The 21,282-nt window shown below is 47.4% G+C and overlaps 1 protein-coding gene across 2 annotated transcripts in view; it reads left to right on the top strand.

Annotated features, from left to right (window-relative positions):
- The first annotated feature begins 18,703 nt into the window (after nt 1-18,703).
- Nucleotides 18,704-21,282, top strand: part of ZC3H12C (zinc finger CCCH-type containing 12C) — a 78,209-nt gene continuing 75,630 nt past the window's right edge. The window contains exon 1 of one of the 2 annotated variants that reach the window (XM_044257687.1): nt 18,704-18,765. In XM_044257687.1, coding sequence (XP_044113622.1) covers nt 18,742-18,765 — 24 coding nt within the window. In that variant the 5' untranslated portion in view covers nt 18,704-18,741. Of the gene's footprint in view, nt 18,766-18,931; nt 18,977-21,282 lie in introns of those variants that run through there. The other variant, XM_044257688.1, reaches the window with a different exon arrangement.

Raw genomic sequence — 21,282 nt, 5'->3', positions numbered from 1 at the left:
GCACCCAGTAATGTGAGTCTGTAGGTGAGGCAGTGAGGAAACAGACATGACTTCCACTATGAAGAACTGATGCCATGAGATTGTTACTAGTCGTTTAAAATTTTGTTAGCTGTTTTCTATCTGAATGAGTAAAAAATAAGATAGAGATAAATAAATAAAACTGAGATCTGTCTTACAGCTAATGTAGCTGATTAAATATACTTCTGATGGCTCTACTGAATTTTTAACTTTTAAAAAAAATCCGAACAGTTGGATGGGGAGGAAGAACAAATTCTCCCCTATCTCGTGTCTCACCGAGGCTGTACTCAGGATTCTCTGACTCACTTCCATGTAGAGGAAGAAACAATCACCCAAGAGTGTACTAAACGAGCTCAGATATTAGTAATAGGATGACAGTCTGAACTCTGCTGCTTTTACTTGCAAAGCACGTATCGATCTCAGCCTGCCCCAGAGACCACTGATGTATCAGGGCCTGGATGGAGAAGGCAATCTCAGCTCTGTCTACCTCCTAACTGGCTCCGGTGGAGAGCCCCTGGGGCAGTGGGATTATTTAGAAATGATCTAGGATGCACAGTCCTGCTGCTCTTCTGCGTGCTGCATTAGACTGTGGAATCACAGCAGACAAATGAGATGTTTATTAACAAAACCTGCGAGAAACAGTCATATTGAAGTCCCTATTTGATTTCCTATGGGAAAATCGCTGGGATCATTCATGATAATGATAACAGAATGTCTTGTGTGTAATATTTCTTTAAAATAAAGGAAAAAGAGGGGCACGTGGCTGGCTCAGCATGTGACTCCTGATCTCAGGGTAGTGAGTTCAAGCCCCACCTTAGGTGGAGATTACTTTAAAAAATTACATTTTTAGGGACCCTGGGTGGCTCCGTTGGTTAAGTGTCCAACTCTTGATGTCATCTCAGATCATGATCTCAGGGTTGGGAGATTGAGCCCCGCATTGGGCTCAACGCCCGCCATGAAGCCCACCTAAGATGCTCTCTCTCTCTCTCCCCCTCTCTCTTCCCCTTCTCACCCACCCTTCTAAAAAAAAGGTAAAATAATTTATATCTTTAAAAATACATAAAATAAAGGAAAAAGAAACAAACAGGACTCGGACAATTTTAGCTACTCTGAGAGAGGTTGTGGAGGCTTCCTTCTTATCATCAAAATGGTGGCCCAGTGGCTGACGTCGTTGGGTCCTCTGCTCCCAGTTTATGATAAAAGCTCTATTGGGTCATTCCAAATAACGTCCATTCTAGCCCTTGTGTGCTATCTCATGACTTGGAAGACACCTTCTCCATCTCTCCGGCTTTTCTGCTATTTTCTTTAAGCATAAGCCTTCCCTCAGTCCTATTCTTTTATTTCTTAATTCAACAAAATGTATAAAGATGTATTGAGAGCCCACTGTGTGCCAAATACCGTGTTATATATCAGAGATTGTGAAGGAGAGAGAACCAGTCGTGCGCCATACGAGCCAAGCTAGGAATCAACTCAGGCTAAGTTAACTTAAGCCCTTTGACAGCTCCGCGGTTTCTCTGGCAAAAACTGCAAGCTCTCTGGAGCTCTCTGGCCTTGCAGCGGTGGTCTCTCTGGGCTGAGGGACTCTGCTGACATTACCAGACACGCGAACCCCAAGAAGCAGCAGGTGATGAGACATTCCATTTGCAACCCCAGTTCCCCGGTTCATAAGGGCCTTTGAGGGAGATGCGGCTTAACGCAGGTGAAGGTTCTGCCAGAGGCTACTGACTTTTGAGCATGTTCTGATTCCCACACTACGACCCCCTCTTCTGTGCCCTGTGTTCCCTGCACACTCTGTTTAATTGACAGTAAACTACTCCAGTTCCCTGAACACACTATGTCAATTCTCCGACCTTTGCAAATGCTTCTGCTTACCCTTCCTTTGCCAACCTGTTCGTCTGCCATAGCCCTGTTATTCACACCACCCCTTAAGGAATGTCGCCTCCCTGATGCCTGCTGGCTTCCCTCCTTCCTTCCCCTTCCTTTCCTTTCCCAGAGTAATCCCTCCCTCTTCCATCCTGGAGAGGTATTCGGCAATGGTTTCTAGTGAGTCTCTGAATTCTCATTAATCCGATTTATCTCTTGGCCCTACCACTTAGCAACTGCGATCTTGGACGATTTATTTAACCTTTCTGGGTCTCAGTTTCCTGATCTGTAAAAGGGGGCAATAATCGTCTCTATCTCATTGGGTCATTAAACAAGGTAAAGAAATCTAAGGACTTAGAACAGGTTCTGACGCACACGAGGCATGTCTGCCATGGATCAGGCCACATCGCGGAGCAGCTCTGAATTTCAAGTTCACTTCACCCCCTCAACTGGCAGCATCTGAAGAGCAAGAACCATGTCTAACTTATCCCTGGGCCCAGCATACAGCAGATGTACAACATGTGGGGTTTCAGCTGAGCCCAATAGTGGTATATAACATGCGAAAGTCACAATTCCTTGCGGTTCAGGGCAATTCAAAGGCAAGGGATTTTGAATGACTCACACAGTACTAACTGCAACTAGAGCGCCGCCTCCTCCTCCCTCTCCTCCCATGCTCTCTTTAAAATTGCCTTTCCCTTCGTGGCTTAACTTCAGTCATTCAGTGGTTGTCTACCAGGTGCCCACTCCGGGCAAAGCACCGTGCGAGGCGGAGACTTCTTAGTGAACACGAGGCATCCTAAGCGTCTGGGAAAGAGACCAGAGGACGAGCCCGTGCAGCTGAGTCCTGCGAGAGCCACACAGTGAGAGAGCGCACACGCGCTAAGGGAAAACCGAAGGAAATGCAACTGTCTAATTTTTGAAGGCGGAGAAGTGAAATCTGGCTGAAGGTAGGAGCGTGGGGTCTTGGGGAGCTGTCCTCTGTACCCACGGAGTTAATAGGTGCCCGGCAGCTGCCCCATGCACGCTTCTCTTCTTACTACCGGCAGACTCTAGGGCACTCTGGAGAGCCAAACGCTAGGGTCTAGAGGACCCCCAGCTTCCTCTGCAGCGTGACTTCCTAGAGAAGACGCCACCCTTAGAAGGGAGTCCAGTTGAAGGCAAGCACGAGCTGCCTGAGGCTGTCCTCCTCATATTCACCCCAATAATTCCTGCTTTATTCAACTGCGTCTCTTCTCGGAAGGATCCAGATTTTTTTTTTCAAAACACCTGCTAAAATTATACATGCATATATTTTGTTGTTGTTGTTATGTCAGAAAGACTTTAATTTTCTTCGCATATCACCTGTGCTCTGCACCTCAAACATTCTGAGCCAGTCTCTCCGTTTTCTCCTGAGTCAGACGTTTCATGGACACCTACTGGGGCACCGTGACTATTATGACTTCCCCCCACCCGGGGTTGGCCTGTCTTGACATTTTAAATTCTTTGTTTTCTTTCTCGATTATCTTACACTCTGTTTTCCCACACCTGTGGGTTTGTTTATGTAGTGAAGTGATTTGGGGGAAGTGTTAAATACACTGCAGAATGTGAAAGTCAACAGAATCCCTCATCAGCGCTCCTAACAGCTTCTGGCCATCGCTCCAAGGACTCCATTCTGGAACATCCCGTCTGGTTAGCAAGGGCTGCTTTCTTCCCCTGAGTGTCACAGTAGGGCAGTTCTCTTTCATTCACACTTTTTTTTCCTCCCCATGTGAACGACAGCCCTCCCCCCCACCCACTGTCTATTACCGACAGAATATAATTCTAGATGTTGAATTTGAGTTTATTGGTGAAGGTTACGAGTTCTGGATGTGAGGCAGAACAGAGTTTGAATTTTCCAAACCAGCAGCGGAGCTGTGTGACTTTGGAGAAGTTACTTAACGTCTCTGGACCTCGTTTTCTCATCTGATTTGAGCTGTTGTCAAGAATAAGTGAGATTATGTGTGTGAATAGCTTAACTAAGCATTGTTCTAAGTGCTTCATATGTAGCCACTCGTTCGCCTCTCTCGCAAGGTGCCCGTCCCATAGGGATCTTAGGGGTAAATATCATGTCACCCTTTGATACTAAGTTCTCCCAGCCCGCGCCTCCCTTACATGCCATATTGTGTAACAGAATAAAGGCAGCTTTCTTGTCGTGGCTGGCCTTGAGATGTTACAGCCGCAGACACCGAGCCCTCGAGCCCCTCTGAAGGGGCCTCCGACACGCCCAGCGCGGCTGCTTGGCTGAGAGGGAGCCCTCCGCTCTCCTCTCTGCACCAGCTGCAAACACATCTCGCATTCTAATCCAACAGAGCTGGCTTTGCTGACATTAAGGACGTGGTGCAATGCACAAGCTCTTTAGTTTCCAAATGAATGAAAATGACACACTGAGAGCGAGGCTGCCCACAGCATCTCGCTGGAAAACAATAATGAGTCACAGGAAACACAGAGACTGAGTAAGCACCAACGAAAGGCCACTCAGTCCTTCATTAACATTACTTGGGAAAATATGGTCTCACTATGGAACAACCAAAAACATATGGACAGAAATCTCCCCGGCTTTTGAGGACAATCTAATTCCCATCTGGCTTATCAACCGCGTTCCTTCCAAATTAGCTACGTTGAGCGTTGACAGAGGATGCACAGCGGCCACGGGTATAGAAATGTTAAGCTGCAGTACGCATCTGTGTCCAGATTGGCATTGCTAATCAATTGTGAAATAACTATTAGATACCATTAATAAGTGAGATTATTGGGGCGCCTGGGTGGCTCAGTGGGTTGAGCCTCTGTCTTCGGCTCAGGTCATGATCTCATGGGATTGAGCCCCACATCGGGCTCTCTGCTTGGCAGGGAGCCTGCTTCCCAACGCCCCCCACCCCCCGCCTGCCTCTCTGCCTACCTGTGATCTCTGTCTGTCAAATAAATAAATAAAATCTTAAAATAGAAAAAAAAAAAAAGAAGCGAGCTTATTATTTACAGCCTAGATGTTGGACCACAAAAATACTCCGCTGGTGTTAGAAAGAGATTGAAGCTTCCTCCTGCATGTAAATACCATCAGAGGTCTGGGTAGAAATTAAAAATAAAAAATCTAAGTATATATCAAATATTTAATGTGCTACTCTTTTCTTGATTATTATTATTATTATTATTATTCTTAGCAGCAGCAGCAGGTGGTGCACAAAAACATAACACGAAAGTTTTCCTTCAACCTATTCACTATGTTTCTGGGTGATCATTTATTCAGTATATTAACAATTACCTTTGTGCAACAACAACAACAAAAAATCTCATGGCAATGCTAGTAAATGTTCACAATTTTGAAGTAAAAAAGAATTCACTTGATATGCCACAGGGAAAAAAATTATTTCGGTCAAAGGGATGAATCAGTATTACTTTCACTTTCTTGGGGGCTTCTCACAGTTTACCAACAAGGAGATGTCTAGAAGATTGGGAGTTGTAAGCGAAAATATCTTGTATTAACTAAACCAGGGGTTTGGTCACCAAAATCAAGGATTCTCAGAAGACACGCCTCATACACAGTTTTGATGCTTGTGGTCCACCAGCCTCTAAAGCTCTTCGCTGGGCTTGAAAAACCTTAAGAGCCAGAGCCCGACTCTCACTGCTGAAGCCAAACATTCCAGGCACGGGCCCACCCAACCTCCTTTGCAGCTGGAGCACCGGCATGTGGTCTGAACTTTGACTAGAGGTCCTCATGTCAGATTGCAAACCAGCAGCTAGGGTCCAAGGAAAGAGAGACCTCATAGAGTTCATTCTGCCAAAAATAATAGGGCCAGAAGCTGCATTTTGTTTTCCAGAAGCACAGCCATTCCAGTGGCCCTTTCTAGCGCCGAAATTGGGGTGGTGAGACAAGCTGTGGGGTCTGCACCCATCAACAGAGACATCGCTACCTTCCTGGAACCCTGCCTCAGTGTGATGTTGGGCACGGCGCCTGGCTCTGCGGCCTCCACACCTGGTTTTCAAGCCCAGCTAGAAATTATGTCCGATACCAAATGTTCTCTAATAAATTCTTTCACAGAAGACCAAACTCCTGGCTATTTCATTGTACTTCCTTTTTAAAATATTGAACATATTCCTCCAGCTGTATCCTGTAGTTTGAGAAGACGCAGCAGCAACACTCTTCTAGATGAAGAGAGAAGAAAGTAAAGAAGCACAAGTACCACGAGGCAGCTGGCAGCCTCGGGAACACATCTGCTGTCAGTCTGGGGCGTTCTCACTCTGCATTCCAGAAGGTACCTTCCTGGTGCCAATGAGTGTGCATTGCCATGTGACGAGTCAGCGTTTAACGGTTCCCTCTCACCCGTCCTAGGAGCCCTCACACCCACACTTCGGCTTCCAACCTCTTTCCCTGCACCCTGAGTGGCCCATCTGAGAGCACCTGACCGGGAGTCATTCCCCTCCACTGAGAAGAGCTTTGAAATCCGAGGTCAACTTTCTTGTTCCGTTGGGCTTTCCCTCCTTTACCCATTCTCTTTCTCCTTTCTCCTCAGAGCTTGTTAGTCTGCTTCTCTGAAGGGGAGCCTTGACTCACCTTTCCACCATGTCCTCCTACATCTTAGAACGTGAATGGCAGGAAACTGTGCTCGTGTAGACTGTCCTTACTGGAGTTTGCCACACTATCCCTCGTTAGCGTTACAGAATTTCTTCTTCCTGTACCTTTGAAAGAAGAGAAAAATCTTTTGTAGGAATTATAGCTTTGTGCTATCCGCAGAGAGTTGTGCCACTGTACGTGGTATCTTAACAAAGTTTTTTTGTTTGTTTGTTTGTTTTAGATTTTATTTATTTATTTGACAGAGAGAAATCACAAGTAGACGGAGACAAAGTTTTTAGCAAGGAACTTAACAATTCAATTAAAACCGTATCTCCTACCAGGGCGCCTGGGTGGCTCAGTCGGTTAAGCATCTGACTTCAGCTCAGCTCGTGATTTCAGGGTCCTGAGATCAAGTCCCGTGTAGGGAACCTGCGCTCAGCAGGGAGTCTGCTTCTTCCTCTCCCTCTGCCCCTCCTCCTGCACCTGCTGGCTTTGTCTCTCTCTCAAATAAATACGTAAAATATTAAAAAATAATAATAATAACTAAAACCATGTCTCCTACTGAGCAAAAAGGTGAGTGGGGACCTGGGTGATTCAAGATGGTTACAGTTCACACAGAGCTTTCCCAAGCAAACATCTCTGAAACTACAAGCACATCCACTTAACAAAGGAGAAGGTTAGCGTGAGAGAAATTGGCTGACTTGGCCAGAGCACAGAGCTGGTTCAAAGCGGGACCGGATTTCTGAGGCTCTGAGACTCCAAACCTCATTCTCTTCCTCAATGTAGTCATATCTCTCCACTGTCCGTGTCATCTGCGGTTCACGCCACATGCCTGGCCCAGAGCCACTTCCAAAGGAACTTGCTCCATCTTGACCCCTGCTGACAGGGTAAGCCCGGGCCATCCCTCTCTGGCTTCTACTGAATGGACAGCAGCAGTCAGCGGACCACAAAGGAAGCCAGTCCACAGGCTGGTCAGCAGCCCATAAGGTGGCCTGACAGGAGAGTTTTGACTCAGCGGAGGTGACCTGAGTCAACCAGTTCCTAGCTCATTCTCATTCCCTCTAACCAGGAGACCCTAATTGACTCATCCCTTCTGTAGATAGCTGTGAATACTCTTCATGAACTGATTGCCTGGAACAAACTTGTTCAACTTTCTATTTTACCACTTCCACGTAAACACGTCCTAATAGAACAGGGCATCACGTGTTTGGAAGTTCCCAATATTAATCCCTGATAACTACTTTTGTTTTAGAGATTTTGTGCTGTGGATTCCTTGGCCCACCCAGTCTTGGTCCTCTCTCGCGCGTTTGGTCTCTGCTTCATCTGGGTGATGGGCAGCATGTTGAGTTCTTCAGAGAAATGATCCTATTTAAGGCTCACAGCAGCCCCACAAGGGAAACAGTATTCATATCTCCATTTTACAGAGGAATAATGCAAAGCACGGGGAGGTGGTAGTGGTTTAGAGCAGGGTCTGCTGGAGGAGAGAAGAGGGCAGAGTAACAGATGTATTTTGAAAGTGGAACCAACCAGGCCTGACTGCTGAATTAGAGGTGGAAGTGAGGGAGGGGAAGGGTTAGGGGTGATGCCCAGTAACAGTGAATTATGAAGCCATTTGTCCAGCCTAATGGTCCCCTCTGATTAGATGTTCCAGAAGCCCTTCCAGAAGACAAGTTCACCATGGCTAACACTGAACTTTCTGACTTTTCTGCAAGACCTGCTCCCCTTTTAATATTTTCTTTTTCAAAGAGCATCACCGTCCTGATTACCGAGTGGGCGGAGGACCTTACAGAAAAGACTGCAAATGAGAGAAGCAGTTGGAACGATGGTCAGTGTCCTTCTCGGTATTCAAAGCGTCTTCTCCAACTTACTCATACATTTGCTAGATTTCTAGCTGCATCGTTTGACCACAAGCCTTCCAGAGGCAGACACCGTGTCTGTATTTAGAGCTGATATTGCGTGAGTATTTGCCAAAGGCCAGGCTTTATGTTCACCCATGCAGTTTTCCCAGCAGCCTTACGAGCAGGGCCGAGGGCACCATGGCTGAGAGCCTGGGTTCAAATCCTGGTTCTGGCCCATCATTGGGGGGAAATTACTCAGCTTCTGTGTGCCTTGGTTATCACACGGGACTCTGACAGAATAGAGAAAAGACGGGTCACCCAGGTAGACAAGAGCAAAGGAGGCTTTCTAGGATGAAATGAATTGCTGTGCGGAAGCTTTGTTCACAAAGTATTAGGGGAAAGCTGTTGCCGGCGGAGAGAGCACTGTGCATGGAGGCCCAGGAACAAACCACACCTCGGAACCTTCCGTAACTGCCAAGGCCGTTTACCCAGAGCGAGGACGGGCGACAAACTCAAGTACCTACAAGAGCCAGGCGGGTGTGGCAGTAAGAGAAGCGGGCCAGGGCTAAGACACAGGGAAGACATGCGGTCCGGGGCGACCTGGAGAGCAAGGGACCGTCTACCGGGGCCAGCCTCTGCTCCTGCTGCAAGGTCCTCACTCTCTCTCTCTACCACGCAGCTCATCTCGCCTCAGGCCTCCTGCACTTGCTATGGGCTCCATCTGGAATGCTCTCCGCACGGGCTGGCTCTCCGCACGAGCTGCATCTTTTCAGCTCAGATGCAGTTGAAAAGAAGGTTTCCCTTATCACAGCCCTCAGCCACCGCAGACCTGCTTCTACTCCACTCTGATTTCTCCAGAGCACTGACTAGTATGTGAAATTATTTTGTTCACTTACCTGTGCCTTTCCTCTCCTTGTGTAGTTGTATGTTTTTAAATCTAAGCTCTGTTGGAGCAGGAAAATTTCCAGCACCCACAACCAGGGCTGACATAGGAAGAGCCCCCCAAAGAGCCATTTATTCGTTTTTGAATCAACAAAGGTGCTTTTATCGTGCACCTACTCGATGCCGGGTACAGTGCGCTACGGAGACGGATTTGACCATCGTCCGAACTTGGGTAGTACTCAATGCCACAAGACTGGGTGAGAAAACCCAGGGCATGTGTGTGGAGTCGAAATCTACTGGGTCAGAGAGGAATTCTTTGTAGGAGTGGACGGAAAAGGTAGGAGGGAAGCAAGTATCACAGAAACCAAGGGAAAACAGAGCTCGTGATAGAAATTACACTCAATTAGATAATCAGCTTCTGCCTAATTATGATGTGCGACAGATACTTGGTATAACTAAGGCTTCTTTCCTTCCTTTGTCTCATTTTTGTGCCCATTTGGAGACTTCTGAAGAAAGCCTCATCTACATATCTACCTTCTGTCTCGGTTTCTAGCGTATATCTCTATAGTGAGATCATGTCTGTTCTTCTTTTACCTTATTCAAGTAAACTTTCCAGAGTTTTTGTCTTCAGATAAACAAACTTCCACTTAGACATGTATGTATGCAATCTAGAAATAGAGATCTGTATCTATATGTAGAGATATCTCTGGTGTCTTATCGATCTATATCTGCATCTGTACCTGTATCCGTATCTATCTCAGGTGATTATAAGTGCTAAAAAAAAAAAAAAAAAAAGGCAGAGTCAGGGATGGAGAGTGACCAGAGCATATATGTAGGGGGGCTCCATGTGAGGAGCACCCCCCGACAGTGTGCTGAGAGATAGCTTCTCCAATGAGGTGACATTTGAGCAGAAATCCAAAGAACATTAAGGAGCAAGAGTTATTTTGAGATCTGCATCCTGGGGATCACAGCTCTTTGAATGAGTCCCTAATTCAAGCAAGTTTAACATTTGATTATATTTAATCTAGTGTTTTCTCTGGATTTCTTTTTTTCAAATGTGTGTCTTATCTTTCCTTTAAAATTCTGGTTTATTTAGGATATGGGCCATGTCTTTTTTTTTTTTTTTAATGATCCAAAGTCCAGTGCTAGAACTCAACACACAACATATTTGATTTAATTAAATCAAGAAAGCTAGTTGAATATAGACATAGAATAAAAAAATTTCAATTGTAAGTGTTATCTCTGGGTGATAGGATAAGAGATTATTTGTATTTTTGAAACCTTACATTTTTACGTGTCCTAAGAACTTTCTACCATGAACACGTATTCTTGTGATTATTTAAAATAATACATTAGAATATTACAAGGGACTAGATGTTAAAGCCAGTGAAAACCACTTCCATTAACCCTGGTTCAAGATTCATGAAGCTGAAGTACTTGACCCTCAATTTACCCATTGGCCAACTACATATATATAAAGGAGCCTTGGAAAAAGCCAGCCCTCGCTTTCGTATATAAAGAACTGACCACCAAGACAATACAAATTATTGTATGGACCCGATCTTACAGAACTCTAAAATCCCTTACAAACATATTTTAGCAAAGTAAACATGGAAAGTAGAGACAATACATTTCATCAGGACAGTGTCTTCTAGTAAAAGACTTTGTCCTTGCCAAAGTTTAGTGAACGTTTTAAGTGCCTCGTGCAGCTATCCAGAATAAAACAATTCCTGAATTCCTCTAGCAAGTTCTTCATTAAAAAAGAGACCGCCAAAGACAGACAGTGCTCACTTTTTAAAACAGATGCTTATAAAGATGACCCAGAAGGCCTAGCCTTTCTCAGCAAACCAGGATTCTGTGGATAAGACTCAAAATCGAGAGAAACATTTCAGGGGAATAGTGATGTTGTTTCAAATAAGGTAATTTTTTTTTTACGATTTTACTTATTTATTTGAGAGAGAGCGCACACAAGCAGGGGAAGGAGCAGAAGGAGAAGGAGAAGCAGACTCCCCACTGAGCAGGGAACCCATTGGGACCCTGAGATCATGACCTGAGCTGAAGACAGATGCTTAACCAACTGAGCCACCATAAGGTAAATATTTTGACCCAAATGAAGGGCCATGAGACACGGGAGTCAGTAAGGGCTGATCTCTGTGCCAAGGTCTAGCCTGACTCCACCTCTGCCTACACAGTTTAAATCTGTGCACTCTGGCCGGACCACAGGCTGGGTAAGACAGAAGACAGACAGTTTCTCTATGGTCAGAACTCACCTCCACCAAAGTCCTGATGGTGATCTGTGACCTACCAAAATCAGTGAAAGCCATCAGATAGCTGCTCTATGGTTCTCTCTTAGCCTCGGTCCTAGCCCTGAGGCACTCTCTTAGGGGACCCGTGATGTGCTTAAGGTTCTCTGTGTAGCTGGACCCTTCATTTCTGGCTCCCGGGTGCTCTTGGACTGAAGATCCCTGGGATGTCTACATTCAGACAGAAGTAGCTGGCAGTGGAAATTTCCCCTGGACTTCCAAATACCTAGAAGATGTGGGCTGCCCTTTTCCCTGCATCCCTCTGCCCTTAGCCACGAGGCTCACTTACCTGTCCCCTCTCCTAGACGCTGAAGCCAGCCTAGACCCTAGATCAAGGTGCCTTTCCCACCCCAATCGCCCAAGTCCCGTGGTGCGGTGACTCAGCAGCAAACGTGCTGTGCTGAGAATCCTGTCCTTCTGGCAAACTGCAGCCCTAATTACGGGGCTTGGCCTTCTCCTTTATTGTTATGCACTTAGTTGTTTGTTTGTGGCAACTGTCTTGTTTTAATTTTTTTGTGCATGGTTGTTTTTTTTTTTCCTTCTTTTTTCCCTTTATTTTTATTATTGTTATTTTAAACCCAGCCCCTACCTTGTTCTGCTCCTTGCCTTGTCCTTCTAAGCATTTTTCTAACTCCCCACTTCTGAGATCTGAACTCTGCCTGGCCCATGCTTTCAGAGACTGGAGGCCTGAACCTGGCTCCCCTGGCCAAGTCGTTACTGCCTTCTAACAGATCAGTGCGTTACAGGCAGCCACAGGCTGGAGAGGCATGGGCTGCCATGGTCCCCAGGATGTAGCCAACCCCAGTGCTTGCTACACGCTGGGCACCGAGCAACTGCGGGTGCCCCGGGGATCAGGGCAGAGCTCCTACAGAGCGCTGACATTCTGACGTGGGAAAACACGATAAAACAAAGAAAGCTAATTCTCAGTGATGGGTGTTATCAGCCCCGTGCCTCCTGCTGACTTTCTGGGAGGCCAGCAGCCTATGGGAACCTGTCCTGTGTCTGCTTGTGAGAACTTCCCGGTGCACTCCCTCTAGGTAAAGCAGTCCCATCAGAAAATAGAATCGGAGCTTGGAGACTTTGGCGAGGAAGTTGTAAAAACACTGACTAATCCCAACTGCCGTTGGCTGGGAATCCTTTAGCCGTTTGGGGACCGCTCCTTCCACGTGAGTGTAGGTATCTTTCCCTTGCCTGGGAAGCCCCAGATTTGTACAAGTGCAACTCACAGGACTCCCGCAACTTCCTCTTCCTTGTGGCCGTGGCACCATTTCCAAAAATAGTATCTGCTTATGTATCGTATCAAATAGGAAGGGGTGGATAGTCGCACACGTCACCAATAACCGTGGACTTTAAAAATGTGTTTTTGAATAAATAATTCAAGCACCCAATTTAAAAGTTGAAAAGCTGGGGCGCCTGGCTGGCTCAGGCAGGAGATCGTATAATTCTTGATCTCAGGGTTGTGGGTTCAAGCCCCACATCTGGTGTCGGGGTTGCTTACAAAGAAAATCTTTAAAAAATAAATAAATAAATACAATTCAAAAGCTGTAAATGGCTATGGAACAAAAAGGGACCCTCTTTTGCACTCTTCCTTTCTGATAATCCTCCAGTCCACCTGCCCAGGACATTGAGCATTACCAGTATCTTGTGTGTCCTTCCAGAGATAATACAGGGCACATTTAAGCCCATGCAGAGATCTTCTTTGTCTTTCACACAGCTGGTAGCATACTAGATTCACTGGTATTTACCTGACTTCTTTCAAAACAATTCCATAAACATAAAGCCACTTCATTCTCTTTAATAGGTGAATGAAATTCTAATGTATGCAGATATTGCAATTTCTGTAGTTTCCTATTAAGAGATATTTAAGCTTATTCCTTCTTTTTTTTTTTCCTTTGCAAATAATGCTGCAATTAATATTCTCCTGACAGTACCTTTTCACATAGGATGCACTCTAACCTGAAAATTCCATAATTCCCTCTCCAGCTAGCTCAGTGATGTGCATTTGTAATTCTGTATACTGATTTCATTTTAAAACAACAGATGCTCGCAGAGGTGATGAAGATGTTTTTGGTGCACTTGAAATTCCATGTTAAAACAAAAAAAAACTTTTACACTTCTGAGTGAAGTGAGCTGCTGGGAAACATATGGCCCTTGTCAAAATAGCCAAGCAACACCTTAGGAACATTTTTTAAAATTCAACACTAAGTGTTCATCGTTCTCAAAATTCCTGTGTTGACCCAATGTAGTAAATGAGGGCAACCACGCTGTCTGTCTCAGGTAGAAAACCAAGCGCATGACTGTATGACACAGCAGATTGAAAACCTTGCCGTTCTGCTCTCTGGTGGCCTCCGACAAATGCTAGAGGGAAAGCGAGTCGTGTTGCTAATATGGAATCTTGTGGTAACTCATCAAAAGGAAGCAGTCCTGGGATTGGCCAAGAGCACATATCTCGTGTCCCCTGGTTTCCTTTCCCTGTGAACTCAGCGTTAAAAAGCAGCTCTAAGCCGTGGCTGAAGGACATGGGCAAGAATGTGTTGTATCCCTCCGTGTCTGTCTCATGCAGGTCATGGGCTTAGGAAATGGTTGTGTAGGGTCCTGCTCTTCAGAAAACTTGACATTTCCTAGATGGTTGGAATTAACCAAGACTCCTCTGCAAGACATAAAAGACACTGAATGAAAAATCACAGTAGTCATCGGGCTCCGGGTGTGAAGCTCGGCAGCTGAAGAAAATCCAGTGCTGGCCAAAGAGCAGGCGATGAAGCCCACGGAAGGGGCACTTGACTTTGTCTCAACTAAGGTAAGTGTTTTGGGAGAAATGGCGGCGGCAGGGGAAATAGTTCTCTCTCATCCTCAGTGTGTCCTCTGGGTACACACATTTTCAATGAGGAAGCACACAAGGACAGCGCTACCAGAGCTCTGGGTAGAAGAGAAGCCGTGGCCATGGGGTGTGCCACTTTTGAATCCGAGGGTGACTTATGTGTCATCACTTTTGAGGTGTCCGGAGGTCTTCGAGAAGGTGGGCAGCCGTTGGAAGGTGCCAGCTGAGGCAGCCAGGTGGGATGGGATGGCCGTCCGAAACTCTGGTCTTTTTGAGGTTCCAGTGTGGATGTAGGCGTGGAGCAGTCTACCTGGGAGCTACAGATTAAAAAGAAGTGCTGCTCTGGCAATCATTCTCTCCCCTCTCCCCCCACCCCCTGTCCCCTCACCCCCCCTCCCCTGCCCCCAGCCCCTAATCTGTTCTTTCCAAAGCATTTGCTTTGAACTTGTGAGGCTGTCCCAGGGCTTTGCTTACTATGAAGCCACAACCACTCAAATTCTTTAATTATGTGCATTTCAGAGTCACACTTCAAGGTCCAGCCTTGATTTTATAACTAAAATACAGATCGGCCGTCTCTCCAGAATTGGTCACATCCAATGTGCCGTATTTGCCCAGTGCCTATTTTGAAGTTTTCTTGTCAGACATTCAGCCTTTGTTCCTCAGTTTCACCACCTGCAAAATGCAAAGTGGCAGCAGATAAAAATGATCTCAGAGTTCTCTGAACTCCTTGGAATTTCTTTCCTATTTATTCTCTTTTCCTTTTAAGTAAATATAACTTGGAGTCATAGAACTTCCCTACTGCTTGTTTGTCTCAGAGTCGTAGAAGCGTTTTATTTTTGTGAGATTTTCTTTCAATTCTGGTTTACTTACGATGAACAACCACACTTGGTTATTATAATAGTGAGCATTTAAAGTTTTCATACCCTCTCAATAACATAAAAGTCTCATTTACCCAACTCTTTGTCTTTTCTAGATAATACTATCAAACATTTCCACATGAATATCCCACTGTTACCACAAAAACATGCCTAAAACCAAACTATTCTAAACATTTCTTCAAAAAAGTAGTTCCTCTAGCCCTAAACTTCCCCTTTTTTTCCAGTCAGCATTACTATAGGTTTCATATTCACACTTGCAAAGTTATTTTGGACTTTTCCCCTTTCTTAAGTCCATCTTCGTCAAGTGTATGCAATCACTCGGTGCTTTTCAGGTCATTGTGTCTCACTAAACTGTCCCCTCCTTTCCTCCCTCGCTATTTACTTCAGTAGTTCACGCCTGTTCTGCCATATTGGACGTCAGACTCGTTTCCCTGTTCCAGTCCTTCCCCTTGCAAAACCATCCAGTAACCATCACAATATTTATTTTCCTAAAGTAGGATGTTCTCCATGTCACCCTGCATTCAAAACGCTTCACAATTCCCCACTGTATCCCTGCCACACTGAGCTCACTCTCCCGTTCTCGGTCTGTCTCTCTCTCCCCATTTGCAGGTCTCTCTGTGATTTGGTCCCACTTGTCCCTGATCCCCCTATTTTCCAGGCACTCCGTCTTTATTTACGCTGTTCCATTGATATGACCTTCCCCATCTTCTCTGTCAAAATATTACTCCTCTTCATTATCCAGCTTCATCTTTTTGTTCTTTTTGAAGCCCACGGTCATCTGTGCTGTCTTCCCCACCACTTCAACTTAAGGCAACTCTTCTGTCCTCTGAAACTTCATTGCCTTTATTACCCGTGGCATATATTTAACACTCCTCAGTTCTCTTGTCTTCTTAGTTCTCTTTGAACTTTTGTATGTTTTTCTCTCCCCAGCTACACAGTAAGGTAACTAAGGGCAGTTATGGGACCGTGTTCACATAATGGGTCCTGATGCTAGAGCGAGATGGTGTTCTCATCCTTGCACTGTTACTTACTGGCTGTAATCTTGGTCTGCATTTTCTCATCTGTGAAATGGAAATAGTGATAGTTCTTCAATCCTTCGCAGGGGTTCTGTGGGCATTAGATGAAAGAGCACATGGCAAGTGCTTAGAATGGTAAGCGTTCACAAAATGTTGGCAATTACAATAATTATTCATGTCTCCTAGCTCCAAAGTATCTAATCTGGTGGCTTGCTCTGTAACCACACTTAATCAATACCGAATGGGATTTGGTTGAGTGAACGAGGGAACTAAGGTAGACTGTGTGGGTGATCTAGTGTGGACTAGGGGAACTCCTGGCATCACTAAAATCACGCCACAGATGCTGTCACTTATTGTCACCCAGCCAGACTCTTTTTAGGTTCCTGCCACTCCCTACTACTGCTCAAGAGACTTTCTGAGGGTTTGGCTCAATGAAGAAGGGATGATTTCCCAGAGCATCCCTCCCTTCCTGCCAATCGAAACTGACCTAGCTGCAGAGAGCAGGTTGCCAGACATACTAAAGGTCTTAAAGGTGATACCGGGAAGAGTGGATCAGAGAGCTCTCATGGCCCCCAAGGAAACCTACCAGGCTGCTAGTTCACTTAACAGGGCCCAAGACTGGCCTGCTGAAATGGGAAGCAGGCTCAGCGAATGCACCCCTTCGTCGTGAAGCATGAGAATGCCCATAGGCACCAGCCAGCAGGACACTCACAGCCGGGACCCCCTCATCAATAGCAAAAGGGCTGCAAATACTGGCCAAAGAAGTGGAGACATCTGTGCTGCTCAACTGAGCCATAAAAGCAGACTTCTTCTTCTTCTTTTTTTTTTTTAATTTTTTAGACAGCTGGAAACGATAAAGCTTTAGCCCCAGTAAGTATTATGGATCTCACTACCATTAAGTAACCCACGCAGGGACGCCTGGGTGGCTCAGTTGGTTGGACGACTGCCTTCGGCTCAGGGCGTGATCCTGGAGTCCTGGGATCGAGTCCCACATCAGGCTCCCAGCTCCATGGGGAGTCTGCTTCGCTCTCTGACTTTCTCCTCGCTCATGCTCTCTCTCACTGTCTCTCTCTCTCAAATAAATAAATAAAATTTTAAAAAAAAAAAGTAACCCATGCAAATTCAACAGATCCAGGCTTGACCCATATATGTGCTATTGAAAACAATTCAGAGGCAAGAAATAATTTTATTAGTGAAAAGGGCCATCGAAGGCATGAACTCTGGTGCAGTGAGACAAATATGTACATTGGGTGCACACAGACCTCTATTCTTCATATTCAAACTGTGTCATTTCAGCAAATTTTTCTAACCTTAATTTGCTGAGGGATAAAGGGGATTATAACACCTAACTCACATGGCTGTGGTGACACACAAATGAGATAATGCATTTGAAACAGGCTATCTAGTCTGTGGCACATGCTAGGGGCACAAGCCATCTAAATTCCCTTCCCTTTCACTCCACGAGCAGATGCAGCCTGCCCAAGGCTAGGAGCAAGGCACCTGGTGAGAAGTCCACAGGCAGCTGAGTACGATTATTTGAGCATTACTGAGATGTTGACCTAAATGGTACCAGGTGTTGGACAATTGACAGAAGAAAGAAAAAAAGGGCTCTCCTCTCTCCGTGCTTTTCAGCGCAGAGGGCTGTCTCCTCCCAACCTCTAGAAAGAAATCTGGATTTATCCTGGGCTTAACCTCGATTTTGACATGTTGCCATTTCCAATAAGGCCAGTTTCCTTGCCGAAAGAAGTCATCCTTCTCCTGGGTGAAATCCCAAGAGCTTCATTCGTGTAAGTTGCCTTGTTGGTCTTGCTAATGCGGGTGTGGTTTTTTCCTCACTACAGAATGTGGATAACGAGCAAAGAGGCGCGGGAAACTCGCCCTAAGTAGGCACCTTCTCGGTTCCCTAGACTGGGGGGGAATGGTCCGCCGTTCTTGCTGGGAGGACGAGGTGTTGCCGAGCGGAGAGGCGCCCCGCTGAACCGGGCTGGGGGAGCCGGGACCGGAGGCCGGGGACCCCACCCCCCACCCGCCACCGGGCCGGGCCGGGCCGGGCCGGGCCGGGCCGGGCCGGGCCGGGGAAGGGGTGCGAGGGGAGGAGGCGCGGGAGCCGCGGCGGAGCCCGACAGGTTCCAGCGGCTCCCCTCACCCCTCTCCACGCCTCCCGGGTTTTCCCCTCGGCTCGGGGTTTCCTGTTTCAGTTCTCGGTGATCTCCAGCAGCAGGTGCTGGTTTGCCAACCTCGGCTCCAGAGGAGGCGAAGGAGGAGAAGGGAAAGAGGGAAGGGGAGGAGGAAGCGGCGCAGCGGCTGCGGCTGCGGGCGGGCGGGCGGGCGGCCGAGGAGCGAGGCGGCAGGCGGGAGAGCCGGGTTCGCTGTCGCCCGCGGAGCAGCGGCGCGGGCGGCGGGCGAGCCGAGGCCGCGGCGGGCGGGCGGGCGGGCAGGCATGGGGGAGCCTCCCGCTCGCCCCGCGCCCTAGCGGCGGCCGCGGCGGCCCAGGGCGGAGGCGAGAGGCGGGCGCCCGCCGCCGGGCCCCGGGGCCGCCCCAGCTTCCAGGGCATGTCGTGATGGCCGCTCAGAGGAGACCGCAAGTAGGTTGAGCAACAATCCCGTGTGCGCGCGCGGCCGGGGCGCGAGTTGTGCAAGCCGGGGGAGGGGGCGCCGGGGCCGCGGCCCGCAGGGAGGGAGGGCGCGCGGGCGGGCGCGGCGCGGCGCCGCGCGCGGAGGGCCGGGCTGGCCGCTGTCGCCGCGGCCGCTCGCCGCTTCCTCGCTGGGTCGGCCATGCCGGGTAGCGGCCCCCAGGTTGGTCCCTCGGGCGGCGGGGGCTGGGAGGGAGGCTGGCCGCGGCCGCGGAGCGGGGTGTGGGGGGCGCCCTGAGGGAGCCGCGGGAGGAGGGGTAGGGCGGCGGGACCGGGAGGCCGCGCCCGAGCTCCGGGCGGAGAGGCCGGCGGACCGGAGCGGCGGCGCAGGGCGAGCTCCAGGCCCCGGGCGGGTCGGGGGCCCCCCCTCCCCCGGAGGTCGAAGGAGCGGGGTGGGGGGGGGGCCAGCGCCCGCGGCTCCCGGGGCTCGGGTGGGGCCGAGCGGAGAGCCCGGCTCGCCGTGGCCGCGGGCCGAGCCGTCCTTGCCGGGCTCTCGGGCTAGAGGAGGCCGGCGACCCGAGCCCCGCGGCCTAGGGCAGCGGTCCACTCCCGCCCGCCCCGGGGCACGGCCGCCGAAGATGGAGGCGAGCCCGGGCGCTCCGCACGGAAACGGACCCACAGCGCTGCTCCTGCGGCTCCGGACGCCGCGCGCTCGCGGGGTGAGGCGTCCTCCCGCACCTGGGATCCGGCCCCAGCCATTAGCCCTTCATTCCGACCCCCGCGGAAAGCCCTCCGGCGGCCGGTCCCTCCGGCGCCCCTCACCCCGCAGCCTCGCGCGCTCTCCCGGTTCCACCTCGCGTTCGTGGTAGCTGCGCTGCTGCTTCCCATGTCCTACCCCCCGCGGACGTGCTCGGGATCGAACTTGGGGAAGCGACCCCCGCTCTCCTTCCCCAAACTGTCTGCCCCTTCAGCCCTTAAAGCCCTTCGGAAACAGCCTTCGCTTCCAAGTGCTGATCACTCCGACTGGGAGGCTTGCCATTTGGGTAACCGTTAACAATACTGGTCTGTGCTCTGTGTTTGGTGATAAAGAGATGAAATACGAATCCAGATTTAGGGAAAGTTTTCCTATTGGTTGCAAGACTGTGTTGGAGTATCCCTAGGCCGGTGAGGCGCTTATTGATTCAGATTTTTTTTTTTTTTAAACCATCTTCGAATAGTTACAGAGACGCTTGGAGCTGGCATATTTAGAAATTTGGTAAAGTTCATCAATTCTTTACTCGTTTCCTTGTTTAGTTTTTCTAGAGAGTATCATAAACGGAGAGCAGTGGCTGTGTCTCAAACACTTTTGGGGCTTTTCCAGGAACCACAAGAAGTCAGCAATAGAGCGTACTACATATATGTATATAATTAATCTGGGGGTGTGTGTGTCTGTGGGTGTGTGTGTATTTAATCTGTTTAGGTTGTAGAAGGTATGACTCCCATTTATTTAATCATATGTAAATGAATTTTAATAGCAGTTTCTTTAATTGATGTCATCCAGTGTTAGGCTTATATAAACATAGCTTCACCAAATGTTTGTAAAATTACTTTACCATCTTACCTCCATTCACGTGTTTTCTTCCGATTTGGCATTCTTACTTTAAGTTACCCAAACCTGTCTATTTGAAGGTACCCTTAAATATCAGAATGATCTAGTAACCCTGTATCTATAATTCAAGATGGTTGAGTATTTTTAGTTTAAGGATGGGTTTTACTTTCAAAGTACGTTCAAATTCTACCTCAAGCCTCTATTTGGTCATCACTGAAGCACTCAAACGTTACAAGCGAAGTAAAATGAACTTTTTAACAAAACAACAGAAAGGCCAGTATTTTTTAAATGGCATTTGATTATGAACGTCTAATGAAACTAGTTTTATTATAAAGGAAAATATTGGAGAATAGGAAACAAACTTGGAATGTTTGTTTGCTGATGGGAGTTTTTATTAGTCACTTCCTTTTACTACATACTTGTTTTAATTACAAGACTAATAAAAACATCCTATTTTCTGTCACTGGTTTCCCTAGAGCTATTTTCATGGATCACATTTGCCAGATTGGACCTTAGGTGCTTCATGGAAGTTCTGTTTTTAAATTATTTTCCTCATTCTACAACGGGATTACCTTGTTTTCATTCTAGCAGACTGGATGGTTTTTTACTTTAATTTTAATTACTATAACAGATATAAAAGTGTTGCCATCATTTCATAATTCTTAGTACCATTTCTGTGCCCTTTTATATCTTTTTATACTCTTTGGGCTTTTCGTTGTTTCTGTAGATAAATTTGGAAGAATTTTCTCATGCTGATTTGATAGCAGTTTTAAAGAAACGAATATAAGATAAGTAGGAAACCTTTTTTATCTTTTTAGTTAGAATGGGGGATTGTAAAGTAATCTCCTGTTGCTGCTCACTTGACACTGGTACACTTTTATTCCCTCAGCAGATAATTAATTTAGTATTGATCTAGGTGCTGCATAAGGCTCCTGACCTCT

Source organism: Neovison vison, chromosome 7, assembly GCF_020171115.1.
Source record: "Neovison vison isolate M4711 chromosome 7, ASM_NN_V1, whole genome shotgun sequence".
Taxonomy (NCBI): domain Eukaryota; kingdom Metazoa; phylum Chordata; class Mammalia; order Carnivora; family Mustelidae; genus Neogale; species Neogale vison.
This window is presented reverse-complemented; position numbering and strand designations above follow the sequence as displayed.